This window comes from Scheffersomyces stipitis, chromosome 1, assembly GCF_000209165.1.
Source record: "Scheffersomyces stipitis CBS 6054 chromosome 1, whole genome shotgun sequence".
Classification (NCBI taxonomy): Eukaryota; Fungi; Ascomycota; class Pichiomycetes; order Serinales; family Debaryomycetaceae; genus Scheffersomyces; species Scheffersomyces stipitis.
The window spans coordinates 1,795,327-1,809,667 of record NC_009068.1 but is presented as its reverse complement, the minus strand read 5'-3'; the positions used below and the strand labels follow the sequence as shown (position 1 = coordinate 1,809,667).

At 41.5% G+C, this 14,341-nt stretch overlaps 7 protein-coding genes across 7 annotated transcripts; 4 read left to right on the top strand and 3 right to left on the bottom strand. All coding sequences in view use genetic code 12, as the record gives it.

Moving 5' to 3' along the window:
* Positions 1–893: 893 nt before the first annotated feature.
* On the bottom strand, positions 894–2,336 carry HWP1 (hyphal wall protein (putative); the record flags this gene model as incomplete). Its single annotated transcript, XM_001387543.1, has 1 exon — positions 894–2,336. One exon carries the CDS (start codon positions 2,334–2,336, stop codon positions 894–896), a length of 1,443 nt encoding a protein of 480 aa, XP_001387580.2.
* Positions 2,337–2,831: 495 nt separating this feature from the next.
* PICST_80114 (predicted protein) lies at positions 2,832–3,919 on the top strand (the record flags this gene model as incomplete). The annotated part of the gene is made up of 2 exons (XM_001387945.1): positions 2,832–3,694; positions 3,801–3,919. The coding sequence occupies 2 exons, from the start codon at positions 2,832–2,834 to the stop codon at positions 3,829–3,831; spliced, it is 894 nt and encodes a 297-aa protein (XP_001387982.2).
* Positions 3,920–4,427: 508 nt separating this feature from the next.
* PICST_37681 (HDEL receptor for ER protein retention) lies at positions 4,428–5,066 on the top strand (the record flags this gene model as incomplete). Its single annotated transcript, XM_001387944.1, has 1 exon — positions 4,428–5,066. One exon carries the CDS (start codon positions 4,428–4,430, stop codon positions 5,064–5,066), a length of 639 nt encoding a protein of 212 aa, XP_001387981.1.
* Positions 5,067–5,441: 375 nt separating this feature from the next.
* PICST_38885 (proteasome subunit) lies at positions 5,442–6,170 on the bottom strand (the record flags this gene model as incomplete). The annotated part of the gene is made up of 1 exon (XM_001387542.1): positions 5,442–6,170. The coding sequence occupies one exon, from the start codon at positions 6,168–6,170 to the stop codon at positions 5,442–5,444; it is 729 nt and encodes a 242-aa protein (XP_001387579.1).
* Positions 6,171–7,245: 1,075 nt separating this feature from the next.
* On the bottom strand, positions 7,246–7,536 carry PICST_37361 (predicted protein; the record flags this gene model as incomplete). The annotated part of the gene is made up of 1 exon (XM_001387541.1): positions 7,246–7,536. One exon carries the CDS (start codon positions 7,534–7,536, stop codon positions 7,246–7,248), a length of 291 nt encoding a protein of 96 aa, XP_001387578.1.
* A 553-nt stretch (positions 7,537–8,089) lies between these two features.
* PICST_52580 (putative serine esterase) lies at positions 8,090–9,775 on the top strand (the record flags this gene model as incomplete). Its single annotated transcript, XM_001387943.1, has 2 exons — positions 8,090–9,362; positions 9,393–9,775. The coding sequence occupies 2 exons, from the start codon at positions 8,090–8,092 to the stop codon at positions 9,773–9,775; spliced, it is 1,656 nt and encodes a 551-aa protein (XP_001387980.2).
* A 467-nt stretch (positions 9,776–10,242) lies between these two features.
* PICST_52708 (predicted protein) lies at positions 10,243–12,186 on the top strand (the record flags this gene model as incomplete). The annotated part of the gene is made up of 1 exon (XM_001387942.1): positions 10,243–12,186. The coding sequence occupies one exon, from the start codon at positions 10,243–10,245 to the stop codon at positions 12,184–12,186; it is 1,944 nt and encodes a 647-aa protein (XP_001387979.2).
* Positions 12,187–14,341: the final 2,155 nt, after the last annotated feature.

The following is a 14,341-nucleotide window of genomic DNA, read 5'->3' as shown; positions in this document are numbered from 1 at the left end:
GCACTCCCAATCCACCAGTCTTAACTAGTGGAAAGGTAACTTTTGACATGCCTCATAGTTAAGAATCCCATATTGCCCTCTCACAGTCTGGTGTTCAGATCGCCTCGGGTCAGTACGGCCATACTTCCACTGGATTCAGCGCATCTTTTAACCCTTTTGAGCTGATTTTCTTTCTTGGGCGCACTCCGCTTCCGGCGTTATTCACCGGATCTTCCTCTACAGTGCAAGTACCTCATCGTCAGCACCATTACTTATTTGCAATTAAAAAAAGATGAACATGCCAAAAAATTCAATGGCGAAAATGAATGAATTTTTGAATTTTTTGTTAAAGAGCTAAAATTGATTCTGTAGGCATGAGAAAGTTCTGACAAGCAATCTTTGTCTGTGATGATATTCTCTTGGATTCACAGTTCGACTGTTATTTTAGATTTCACCTTCTTAATGGAATACTATAGAAACGGTTGCGAAAACCTGATATGCATTAAATGAGTGAAAGTGAAAAACCATTCCCCATTATGATCTGAAACTCATACATCGTCATTGCTAAAGGAGGACAAGAATAAGTTTGTAGACAGTCTTTGTACGTGACACTTTTCGTTTACTTCTCAAGTGTTGTTTGAATGGACTCAATTATATTGTATTGGCTGCGAAAACTACTTCCACAATCTCCTCTTACCTGTATTCTCTCTGACCTACGCAGAAGACAACACTCTACATTTGTTTGTGGTTCTAAGAATAGTCCTTTGGACCAGCGTAAATAATACTATATAGTCGGATGCTGGATATTGGGAGTGTGAAGTATTCGAAATCTCCCCTAGGGTCCCGACAAGACCAATCGAGAATTGAAATATCTAATGCTATGAATAGAAGAAGGGGCTCTCTGCTCAAGAATGCTATATGACAGCAAGAGCCAAAGCAACAAATATACTGAGGAATCCAGTGTTCCTAATGCTTGATACAGCAGCACCTTCATATGTGAAGAGATTTATAGATGGTTCTGCTGAGTAGCTAGGCTGGATTTCAGACGAAGTAACTGGAGAAGCAGTTTCTGTGATAATGTTGTTGGTGATAACGTTAATAGTCGAAAGAGGAGTAGTCTTAATAGACGACGTTGGTACTGGAGTCTCCGAAGAAACGGCCTCTGATGATGCAGGCTGTGAAGCAACTGAAACTGTGGATTCGGCCACTGGAGTTTCAGAAGTCGAAGCCACTGAAACAATTGTGGACTCTGTTGCAACAGAAGTCGAAGGCTCTGGGGTAGCAGAAGTTGTAGTCTCTGAAATTGTAGACTCTACTGAAGTCTCAATAGAGCTAGTCTCAATAGATTCAGAAGACAATGGGCAGTATGTAGTGTAGATGGTATTAGGTTCGGTGACAGTAGTTACACCAGTAGTCTTGGTAATCTTTTTGCAAGCATTGTGGCTACAGGAAGTGATGGTAATAACGGTAGTGTTGATCTCAGTCTCAGTGACATCTTCTACTGGGGCAGCAGACGACTCTGGGGCAGTAGTAGTTGATTCAGTTGATACAGCCTCTTTAGAAGACAGGGTGGTTTCAGTCAATGGGCAGTAGGTGGTGAAAATGGTTTCAACGCCATCGACAGTGGTAGTACCTTCAGATTTGGTCACTGGAATTCCGGTGGTAATAACTGTCAAGATACCATCAACTGTGGTAGTGTAAGTAGTCGAAGACTCCAAGTCGGTAGTTACATAGCACTCGTTATCGTCAGGGCAGATAGTCCTGGTAACTTCGAAAGCAACATCTTCTACTTCGGTCTCGTAAGCATAAATAGTAGACTTGACCTTTGAAGAAGAGGATGAGACTGGGTCGGAGGAAGTAACTGAACTAGAAGTACTTGGATCTGAGCTAACTGGGTCGGAAGAAACTGGGTCGGAAGAAACTGGGTCGGAAGAAACTGGGTCGGAAGAGACTGGGTCGATAGATGAAATTGGATCAGACGATACTGGATCAGAAGAAGTTGGATCAGCAGAAGTAGTTGGGTCGGAAGAAGAAACTGGATCAGAAGAAACTGGATCAGACGAAACTGGAGCTTCTGAAGACACTGGATCTACCAGAGTAGTTGGATCAGATGAAACTGGGTCTTCTGAAGCTGCTGCTGGCGCAATACCTCCAAGTCCTTGTAAGGTAGTCAGAGTGGTTCCTGCGTTTGTAGTAGAGTTTTGGTATAAAGTAGCCAGGGACACCAAACAGGAGGAACACTCTACAGTAGATACTGTTGTGACTCTTATTGTTGGGAAGCTTGAAGAAGCAGCCGAGACTGCAGTAGCAAGAGTAAGGGCACTTATTAACCCTTTCATAGTATTGTGGATATGCATTGTGTATTTGTATAAGGTATATTTGAAGAGAAAAACAAGAAATGAAAGTACAAGAATGATAAATTTCAGACATTTCCTTCTATCTTTATACTACTCGGCAACGTATTGTAGCATGGCTGCAGCCTATCCAATAATGGACTACGCAGTTTAAGCGAGGGCGCCGTACGTCACATTGCTGGCAAATAGTACTGGATTGTCGCAAGACTGCCAGCTTAGGGTCAGTTATCCGCAATCTCGATCCAGCCCAGTTAGGCTGATTTAGTCCAAATTAGATGTGCGCACCAGCCTGTTAAATCGGGCTGCAAAAAAAACTTGCTGGCTATACGGCCCAAAAATATTTTCTGCGACTGGCTGCACGGCCCAAAACGGAAATTTTGCAGTTTTTACATTTTGCAGGTTGTCTACAAGAATTTTTATCTTTTTCATCACCATACATAAGGAATTTTTCACTTGCAAAATCATCCAATTCTTGTATCTAGATTGAAGATTACTATAATGCAAGTGTGGGCGTTGTTTCGAGTCATCCTCTTGATCCGGGCGGTGCTTGCAGTCGCCAGCACTGGATCAAAAGGCCTAAATCAGCATATTCGTGAATTCGGCGATTCAGCCATTGAAGATAATCTAAAGCGAGCCAGATATTCTCTAATTTACTTCTATAGAGATGCGTGTCAGTACTGTGATAAGTTCAATCCGGACTTTGAGAACTTGAGCGTACTATTCAATAACGCTAGTGACTCTGGGGAAGGCGAGAACAGTATTATTCAGGTTATCAAGACGAATGGGAAGGTCAACCCCAGATTGAACCAGCTTTTCAAGGTTCAACTGTATCCGACCTTGAAGCTTTTGGACTTCAAGACTATGGAAATATTCACATACACGAAAAGAAAAAGAGATATTCTCTCATTACTTGAGTTTGTCAAGGAAAAAGTGCCAGACGCAAAGCCCAACTATAAGAACTTTGTCTCCAAAGTCAAATACTTGGATAATGCTAGCTTTGATGACCATGTCAAACAGCTGAAGAAGGATACGTTGGTGGTTTTCACTATGCCATATATGGACGACTGGATCAACTACCAATATCCTGCTCATTTCTATCAGCAATTGGCCGATAGAATGTCTAGCGATGAACGTAACATTCAATTCTCTCTTGTAGATGCTGGATCCCAAGCAGCCAGTGATGTAATAGCTGGACTAAAGATCAGCAACTTCCCATCTATAGTCTATTTCAAGGGAGACGGTAGAGTCAAAGCTTATGGAGTTTATGACCAGAACCAAGTAATGCATGGGATATTGAGTGAAAAAACCTTGGACAGCTTCATAGACAATATAGATTCTGAAGAACATGGAAAATGGTTTGAGTCTGTTGAGAAGATGGTAGAGTCCAGGGAAGAGTCTACGGAGTACGACGGAAACTTGCACTACAAGCCAGGATTCAACGTGAGACAGGATAATCGAAATGGAGAGGATGAAGAGGAGCAGTATAGACAGCTCTTGAGAGAGGTAGAGTTGTAATGCTACAATGTATATAGATATCTATACCTGGTATATAGCAGAAGAACTTCAGGGCATATTTGACATTTTCCATGATTTACTCCCTCTCCTTCTATAATTGTACCTTCTACGAATGTACTTAAAGAATCTCCTTGGTTGACACTCTTACGTGGCACTGATTCTCAGCAAATCTCATACTTCGCAAATCTCATTCTTAGCAAATCTCATTCTTAGCAAATCTCATTCTCAGCAAACCCCAGACTAACCAATTCTCACTCATACTTAACTCTCATTCAGACACTACCAGACACTTTCCATCAAGAATTCAGACACTAATACACACTTGCTCAAGCACCCAATTCTTACACTTTTTGCCCATATCCAACATTGCCCACTTAGCCCTACGCCTCGTCACCTTCTCATACTTGACAGTACGCCCCATCCTTAACCGTTCTACTTTCTGAACACCCACACTTTACCTACATGCACTACGTGGCACATCCGCACTATTTACAATTCGATACATGTCAACTTCTGAATTTTTCACTTTATACTCTTTTCATTACTTGACTTCCACTCCACTCCGGATTAATCCCAATCATGAATATCTTCTCCTTCTTTGGCGATCTCTCGCACTTGGCCTCCATCTTCATCTTGTTGTATGCCATCGAAAGGAATCAGTCTATCCGAGGCCTCTCCCTCAAGACCCAGGCTCTCTACGTAGTGGTCTACTTGACTCGGTACCTCAACTTGTTCTTCAAGTTCTACTCCTTGTACAACTCACTTCTCAAGGTGTTTTTCATCGGCTCTTCTATATACACCGTCTACGTCTTGACCCACAAATACCAGAGAACAGCCCAAGAACACCTCGACACCTTCCAGGTGCGCTACCTTACCGGAGGAGCCTTTGTGACTTCTTTGATCTTGACTCACAAGTACACCATCTTGGAAGTGGTATGGTCCTTTTCCATCTGGCTCGAGTCCGTAGCCATTCTTCCGCAGTTGTTCATCTTGCAAAGAACAGGCGAAGCAGAAAACATTACCGTTCATTACATCTTTGCCTTGGGTATCTACCGTGTGTTGTACATCCCCAACTGGGTGTACCGTTACTTTGTAGAGGGCCATTTTGATTACATTTCAGTTATTGCTGGTTTGGTCCAGACGGCCGTCTACTCAGACTTCTTCTATATCTACTACACCAAGGTGTTGAAGGGCAAGAAGTTCGAGTTGCCTGTTTGATGTGGAAAAGATCATAATGAAAATGAGACAATCTGACTATACAATAGTAGAAATTTGTAATTTTTTCAAAATTTCATAGAGTTCCCGACTATTATGTCTTGAAGGATATTCTACCATGAAGCACATTCTGACTATTCTGTCTATGAGAGACAAAACGAGATATTTCGTATTCATTACAGACAATCATGACTATTCTGACTATGTATAAGAAGACTTAATATTCAATTTTGCATTTCATTACCATTCACTACTTCCATTCAAACTTTCTACATTTTCATCTTGAAGATCATCTCCAATCTTACTTACAATCCATGTGTACACTATTCGTTGTATAGATATTCTATAAACGTTATATATATAGAATCTACATGTAGCTTAATCTCTCTTCAAGTCAAAGTACTCTGTTCTCACACCTTCCTTAGTGACAATCAAGATCTCTAATCCATCACCTACTTGGATATGTCTTTCTGTGGCTGAAGAAAAGGCATCGCGCACCAACTCCAACACTTCGTCCAACGTCAAGTATCTCAATTCTCTCTTTTTCTTGCCATCACTTCCAGGTTCATACTGGTTCTTGAAGTTAACCTGATTATCTAAAAAGGGCATGATCAACGAAGCAGCAGCTCCTCCAGCTCTACACTGTTCTCTTTCATAAGAACCTACGGGGTCGTACGAATAAACAGCACCCTTACCTTCTTCGTCGAGTCCCGCTATCAAAGTGCTAACGTAATACGGAAAGAATCTCTTTCCGTAAAGAAGATGCTGGATGTATCTGGCAGCAGATTTGATATTCAACTTCTTTCCGCCGTGGTCAAATTTATACCATTGCAATTGGTTCTTGAATCTGTCAATTAACGCAGCACCATCGGCAGCAAAACCGTTGGCCGTCATCACAATGTCGTCCCCAACATTGAACACCTTGGGCTGGTAACGTGACTGGATCGAATACCCTTCTACTTGTCTGGTGTCTCCAGCCAAAACAGCAAAGTCTTCTCCGGCGATACCCAAAACGGTACCACCATTATCGGAGTATGGATTGAATCTATGTTCAATGGGCACGGAGTGGATTTCCGATGAGTATTCTGAAGCAACAGTAGCGTTCATATTGTTATGGATATAATGGATAAGATTACTTTGAATTCAATGTAAAATATGAAAATCAAAAAATGATGGTAACGATAAATTGAAACTATAAGGAAATGATTAAATAACGAAATTGACTGAAATAACTGTAAAATTGGTGTTTATAGTGAAATCAAAATGGTTATCTTTCTATCTTCTCCGTTACACAATTCTTGCTTTATCAAATTGAATGTTATATTCTAATCTCAATTCTTGTGAAATTTCAAATTCTCGGTATTGGTCTAGATTCTTCAACTTGCTTTCTACAGTTCAGCACTATTTTAGCTTCAATTGACTTTCTTCTGATGTCTTTCCTGTTGAACTCTGAAAGAAGCGTCGCTTTAGCCTAGTAGTTTCTGAACTTCTTGAAATCGCCACTATTGTCGTGGTATGTGCACGACTTTGTACTGCACATATAATGGTATAACAAGGCTATCTTTGTAATGAAGGTAATAAAAGAAGTTGTAAATGAATTGCCTGCTGTAGATTTAGAAGTTAATTGTCTAGATTGTTTTCATAAGTGGTCTCGTTAAGTTCGGTTTCTTTTTGAAATTGTAAACTGGTTTTTTTTTCGTATATTTCTGGCAAAACTGTGCGGGTCTCTGTTTTTTGCACCCATATACTGCTGGATTGGTGAAATCTAGAAACAGTGCCATTCTGGTGGATATTTGTTCCTTATCTTGTTCTTCCATTGAAATGTCTTCATGTTTCACTTTTTTGACAGCGATTGCAAAGAAGAGAAAATAAAACCAAGTAGATTCGAACATGGAATCTCCAAGCCTGGCTATATTCTGATTCTCTATTCTCGTTTTTCATTTAATCCACTCGATACTTTCTATAATCTTACAATTCTAGTACATTCTACCTTGACCTGCATTACAGTACTCTATAATATCTCCTAGGAGAACTCTACTATTTACAAAATGACTATGACTTTACTTGATAGCTTCATCAACATAGCTTCAGTGACTCAAGAAACTGACGAGCTTTCCGATAATCGAAATAATTCTCTTGTGAGCTCTTGCTTTTCAATTTCAACGCTTGAAGTATATCCAATTTACTTCTCGCTGGACGACTGTTGAATTCTGGTGATGTAAGCTCTGGAGATCACGTTCCACGATCTCATATACTTCTCCAAACATTGATTGACACAGAAATCTTCCTGACCATTCAAAGAAGTTCCTGGTTGACTGATACATTTTTCAAAGCAGTTCTCTGTGATCTTGCTGACTAACTCGGTGGCATTGGCTACAGCCAATTCCTGGGAAATCTGGTCTTGTATCTCTTGCTTGAGAGATTTGGAGGCTGGAGCAGGAGCAGCGCTAGAAGAAGAACCAAAAAGTGCCATGGTAATATTTGTAGTTTTGGAGTATTCGGGAGAGTTTGAACCAGCTCAATAGGCGGTATATATGTCAAGAAATCTGGAGATAAAGAGTATGAAGTATTCAGAAAATGATAATTTCTTCTATTTGACCTTGATTTTTCAGTGGGTTACCCGGATAGATATAAGGTGAACAAGAGTCCCAGCAGCTCTCAGTAGAAAGAATTTATGAAGACATTTTTCAAAAAAGTTCCAGAATAGAGATGAGATCTCAAGGGTCTATACGACAATGATATCGAATTCTTACAATGACCAATCTCTTGAACAGAGACATGCCTTCTCCAGTACTCACAGAATCTGGGCTCTCCAGCTAAATTTCGCACCCGCTTTTTCATGGGATCACATGACTTATACCGTTTCATGCTGCTTGTCCAGTTTCCGACTCCATGCATACATATGAAAATGCTCTCCGTTATCTCCACAAATTTTTGCTTTATTCTTCAGTTTCACTTTTTTTCTTCTCTTTTCCTTCTTCTCTTCTTTTCGGGTTGCTATCCTTGCGGTTGCTTCTGTCCTTTAGATGCTGCTGTCGTCTTCTACACTTCGTGTAACTCCGCCCAAGGAGGAGCAGAGTGCACATCTTTTTGTGCTAGTTCACGGATTATGGGGCAGTCCAAATCACATGTTGACCATCGAAAGGTTGGTTAAAGACATGTTGCCGCTGGTTTCGGCGGAGAAAGTCGTCACTTTGAAGCCGTCGAGTTTTCGGTTCTGGAAAACATATGATGGGCTTGAAAGAAATGCCCGACTGGTGATCTCCGAGATTTTCTACGAGATTGAGACTCTCAAGCAGAAGAACAACTACAATGTCACTAAGATTTCATTTGTAGGCTATTCGCTTGGCGGACTTATTTCGCGGTACTTGATTGGACTTTTGGAGGAAATGGACTTCTTTGCAACTGTCAAGCCTATCTTCTTTTCGACTTACGCTACTCCTCATGTTGGTATAGAGTTCTTTGCTAACAACATCTTTGACAACACAGCCAACGCTGTGGGTCCATACCTTTTTGGACCTTCGGGTCGCCAAATGTTTGTAGCCGATACCGATAAAGCTCTCCGTGAAATGGCTGATCCAAACAAAAAGTTCTATCTCGGATTGGCAAAATTCGAGAAGCATATTCTCCTAGCCAACGTAAAAAATGATCGTACCGTAGCCTTTTTCACTTCTTACATCACCGAGTACTCGCCCTTTGACGACTGGAAGGTTGTCAAAATCAAATACTTGAAGAACTTGCCCCATTTGCTGGTGGGAGACGTTCATGTCAGACCGAAATTCGTCGATTTGACAAGAACGCATCAGCTTTCACCTCAAGATATCAAGACTTTTGAGGGAAATAAGCAGGAGGCTATGACTTTTCTCCAGAAGAATAAGGTTGCCAAGATTCTCGCTGTCGCAGCGTTGGCAGCGTTCTTCTTGCCCTTCTGGATCCCCTTAGTGTTGATCACCAGTTTGTACGTTTCTGTCTACAGTCTGATCAAGGTCCGGTTCTTGTCGTTACCGGAAGTTGAAAAGCATTGGAACACGCTCAAAGACACCGTGTACGGTAACTCGCCTGTAGATCCTATAGATGTTCAGATTGGTACGGAGCAACGTAAGAGACGAGCACAGTTGATTCACCAGGAGTCTTTTAAGGGAGATACCTCGCTGATCACCGGCAATGCCATGGAAAACATCATGTATGCGGAAGAAAGGTTTGTAGGAAAAAATGGGGATATCAAGGAAGACGAAGAAGGCGATAGTGAGAACTCTAACAACACTATCACCGAGAACTCGGCCAATGGTTCTCCTGTTAGTGGAGATATCGTTGATGTTTACGTAGCAGAAGACGAAGATGAGCTTGTTTCAGACAAGAACAAGAAGAGGTTGGTATCTGTGAGTCTAGAATTGAACGACGAAGCTGCCAGGTTACATCTAGCTACCTTGAAGGTTAAGGATGTAGAGAAATTTCCGCTTTTCAACAGCAAGACAAAGTTAGAAATGGGTCCTGATAAGAAGTTTATCATTGACTCGTTAAATCGGCTCGATTGGATCAAGGTGCCAGTATATTTGGACTGCTGGAATGCTCATGATGGTATAGTCAGTCGTAAGGGCCCTACTTCCAACGCAAAAGGAGTGTCTAATATCGTTATCTGGTGCTCACTATTACGGGAGCATCTCAAAAGTACGATGGTTAGACTGTCCAGTAAACCTACAGATGATATATAGAGAATTCACAGGAATTCATGAGAATAAACGGGATATTAGCAAAGTAGTAGGCAATTGGACTATATGAGTCACGTGTATATTGTTAACTAAGTTCTTATAATCCGGACAATCCGGCCGCTTTGCGCGCTCAGTTTATGGGTCGGATTTTCGAAGAGCAATATTTCACAGTCAAACCTGTTGGTTGTACATTTAGTATCAATCCTTTTCTTCACACAACAATTGTTAGTTTCAACTTACAGGTGAAAACATTCAGGTTCGTTCACTTCATTCTGCTTTTGCACTCGTTCATTTAAGGGGCCCTTTCCGACATTCTAGACTCATCTAGATCTAACAACAGAACCTAGAATCGAATCTAGAAACGTAGCATGGGAACCGCAACTTTCAGCATGTTCCGAGCTTCCAGACTACCTTTTGGAAGAGGAATACTACGAAGTAGTGGTGTTTCTACTATTTCTACTATAAGGATCATGCCTTTGAGGTCCTTGGTGTCCCATTCGGTGAAAACCAGCAATTTTTCAGGTGGCAAGCTGATCGTGAAAGTATTGTTAGTAGGAGTTGGTTCATGTTTGACAGCCAATTTCTACTACAGAGGGATCAGCAACGATGTCCAGGCAATTGAAACCTCAGTCCATGAGTTGTTACCGAATCCTGGAGCTGAAACCTACGAGTTGGGACTCTACCAGTCCTCGCAGAAAGAAGAACATGATCGATTGGAACAGCACAGGTCACAACGATTGAACCATGACAATGTCGCTGTTAGAATAATTTATTATGTTAAATATACTATAGAGGATTATGTCATCGATCCGCTTGTGTCGGTAGCTCGCTTTGTTGAATTGTCGTTGATATTTCTTCCTGTGCTTGTTGCTTCTCCTCTCTGTTGGTTTGGAAGACGAGATCTCCGGACCGGTAAAACGGTTCGCTCGGGTGCGCAGATCTGGTTTGCGTATTTGAGATGGTCTGCGGAAGTGGCTGGTGCTTCCTTTGTGAAGTTGGGCCAGTGGGCTGCTTCCCGTACAGACATATTTCCGAAGGAGATGTGCGATGAGCTTGGGCAGTTGCACTCCGATGGAACACCGCATTCCTTGGAGCTGACAAAGAGGATCATCAGTGGCAGTTTTGACAATTTGCCGTTTGAAGAGATCTTCGATGCGTTCTTTGAAAAACCGTTGGGAGTTGGTGCAATCGCCCAGGTATATATTGGAAAGTTGTCTGACAAAGCTTTGTCCAAAGTCAGAAAGACCACCGACTGGGAAAGCCACCTCCAGCAAGAAGAAGATCTTTTGCAGGATGAGCCATTTTTGGATAGGATCCTAGTCACAGAACACAACGATCCATTGACTTCTAACCAGTATGTTGCCATCAAGGTGTTGCACCCAAATGTAGAAACCAAGATCAATCGAGACTTGAAGATTATGAAATTCTTTGCGACCGTCATCAACGTCATTCCGACGATGGAGTGGCTCTCTCTTCCGGATGAAGTAGAGCAGTTCTCGATGTTGATGCGTTTGCAATTGGATTTGCGTATAGAAGGGTTGAACTTGGCCAAGTTCAGACATAACTTCCGTCACCGTTTGGATATACACTTCCCCAAACCGTACTTGGGATTCACTACCAGGGATGTTTTGGTGGAAGAGTTCATTCATGCGATTCCGATGAGCAAAATGCTCTCGTTGCTGGACAACTTCGGCAAGAACCTATCGAAAGAAATCAGTGACAAGGGCCTAGATGCGTTCTTGAAAATGTTAATTCTTGACAATTTTGTTCATGCTGATTTGCACCCTGGAAATATGATGGTGCGGTTCTATAAGAATGAACTTTTCAAGCACGAGAGGGAGTACAAGATCGTTAAGTCGAGTAACGAAACAGAAACGAACAGAATAACTAACGAATTAATGAAGTTGGGAGACGACTCAGATGCGTGGTGTGCCAAATTGAGCGAGTTGTATGAAGAGGGATACCATGCAGAGATATGTTTCCTCGATGTAGGGTTGATCACAGAGTTGAATCACACTGATAGAGTAAATTTTATAGACCTTTTTAAAGCCCTATCTGAGTTTGATGGGTATAAGGCTGGAGAGTTGATGGTAGAAAGATCGCGAACTCCCGAAACGGCCATCAACAAGGAGATTTTTGCCATCAAGGTGGAGAAGTTGGTAGACAGAATGAAGGAAAGAACATTTACCTTGGGTAATATCAGTATTGGAGACTTGTTGGACCAGGTATTGGGAATGGTTCGTAACCATCATGTCAGAATGGAGGGTGACTTTGTAACGGTTATAGTGGCTATTTTATTACTAGAAGGACTTGGAAGACAATTGGATCCAGAATTGGATTTGTTTGCAAGGTTCGTATACGCGCTTTTGATTGGATTTCCCACCGAGAATGAATTTTCCATGTTTTTCATCTAACCTGCTTCTTCACCTAGCAGGAATCATTTTCGGCATTCATCTTTAACATCTTTAACTAATACTAACTGTAAATAGTGCATTGCCAGTGTTGAGACGCTTGGGAGTGCTGAAGGAGGGACGAGACTTGTTGAAGAACGAGAACTCGTTGAGCATGGTCAAGGTGTGGTTGGTGTTAGAAGTGAGACAGTTCATCAATGCCTCGATACAAGACGTACGTATAATTATTATTAATGAGAGAGTCGACAGATTTACTAACTTTTCTTTAGATCCATGCTTTGGTCAAGGCCGACATGTTGAGTCCAAATATATAGATATGTACATAATGATAGAGACACGAGACCAGGTTGAACGGATATAAGGCGTAAAGTAGTGTAGATTGTCTAAAGCAGGGCTCGAATAGAATATCGAGCTGTTCGTTTCCTTCAATTCAAATGCACAATTGTTCTTTCTTTTGTGATAGTGTGATGCTAAGAATTTAGCACACGATCTTAGTATAGAGCTATTTTTCTAAGAAACTCATTCGAAGTGAGTTAATGGTAGAAGATCTCTTGGGAAGTACTCTAGATTTCTATCACCAAATGGAATTCAAAAGTATCCAATAAACCAGGATTGTTTCCGTATTATTTGCTCTTTCCATTGCTTGCGCTTTTCTCTCTGTGATCTGTCATTTTGCAACCATTACAGTTTATCTATCCCATATGCGCTGAGCTCTACAACCAGCAGCCCCCGCCCAGATCCATGCAAGATCTACAGGATCCACACTACTGCAGCACGGATCTTCGGAACCGTCCCCGAAAATGCATCTTCCAGTGACTGGATGAAGTCATGTGATATAGTCTGCGCTATATGCGAGATGGACTATATTTTTCCGGTGGGCGAGAGAAACGAGATACCAGAAGAGGGCCGTTAAAAAGACGGCCAAACCCTCCAAATTTGTAAGGCCACTTATCAGCATCATAGCCGTTATTTACCAGTTTTTTTCTTCTCTGTATCACATCTACCGCCCTATCCACAGCAGCTTGCTTCCATCGATTCTTGATTGTGTTGGCTCCATCTGCAGTCGCTGAATTACGAGAACGATCTATTTGTGTGCAGTCCCTTCTCCTCCCTGCTCCTCGAATTCTCCACTGTTCAGTATGAGGTGGTTGTTATCGGGATTTTGTCGAAAGTAAGGTAAGCTATTTTTTTGTGGTGATAGACGATCTTAGTTGATATTTTGGTCTAGGCAGTTGGAAATTGCGAAAGACAATTGTGACAATTGGTGCTTGATACTTGTTGTAGGTTTGCAAAGTGGTGTGACATTCTAATTGTTCACTGTTGATAGCGTCTAGCCCACAAGATAACACGGACTGTGTTATCGTGTCTTGAGGAGAAGATTACGGATACGACTGTCTCGTATTCTGTCACAGTTTACAGTCTCGACACACAATTGAAAGCGCTTCCCAGCACGTTGAAGAAACCACAATATATTAGTTTATCCGGCTATCCGTAGGTTTCTCTAGCAACAGCAATCAGCAGCAGAGAGCCTCACATTTCTCAGGTCAAACATCGACACCGACGTTGTGATAGACGACAGCAGGGTTTTGCGATCGTGACTCATTACCATATCGACTTTCAACGAGTAGGAAGATACTTGTAAGATTTGCCGACTAGTTGTTGAGAAGAGAGTGGTAGATCTCATCGCATAGACTCAGAAGTGCGTTAAATTAAGAGACACATTGAGTATCCCATATTAGTATAAAATCGGATATCGTAATTCAAGTTTCAATACCTCGTATCAAGAGTCGAATTCCAGACTTCATATTAAGAACCTAAAAGCTTGAAGATCCAAAACTTTATCTCATCGCCAGAGTCTTGCTACAATTAGGCCTGATAGCCACATAAGCTTCATTCACGAATAGGTTTTACATATCACAATCAAAAAGCATTCTTAAACATCATATTGTCGACCAAGTCTTAACTATCACATTGAAGATTAACTCATAACATTCAATATCAATCATTCATTATATTCAACTTACTTTTTCCACACATTTCTACTACAAAATATGACGTCCTCTGTTGCAAGTCTAAATCCTCCGACATGGAGAACGCCCAAACAGACTGAATCCAACAACAATAATTTGGACGATGTTCTCACTTCGCCCAATACACC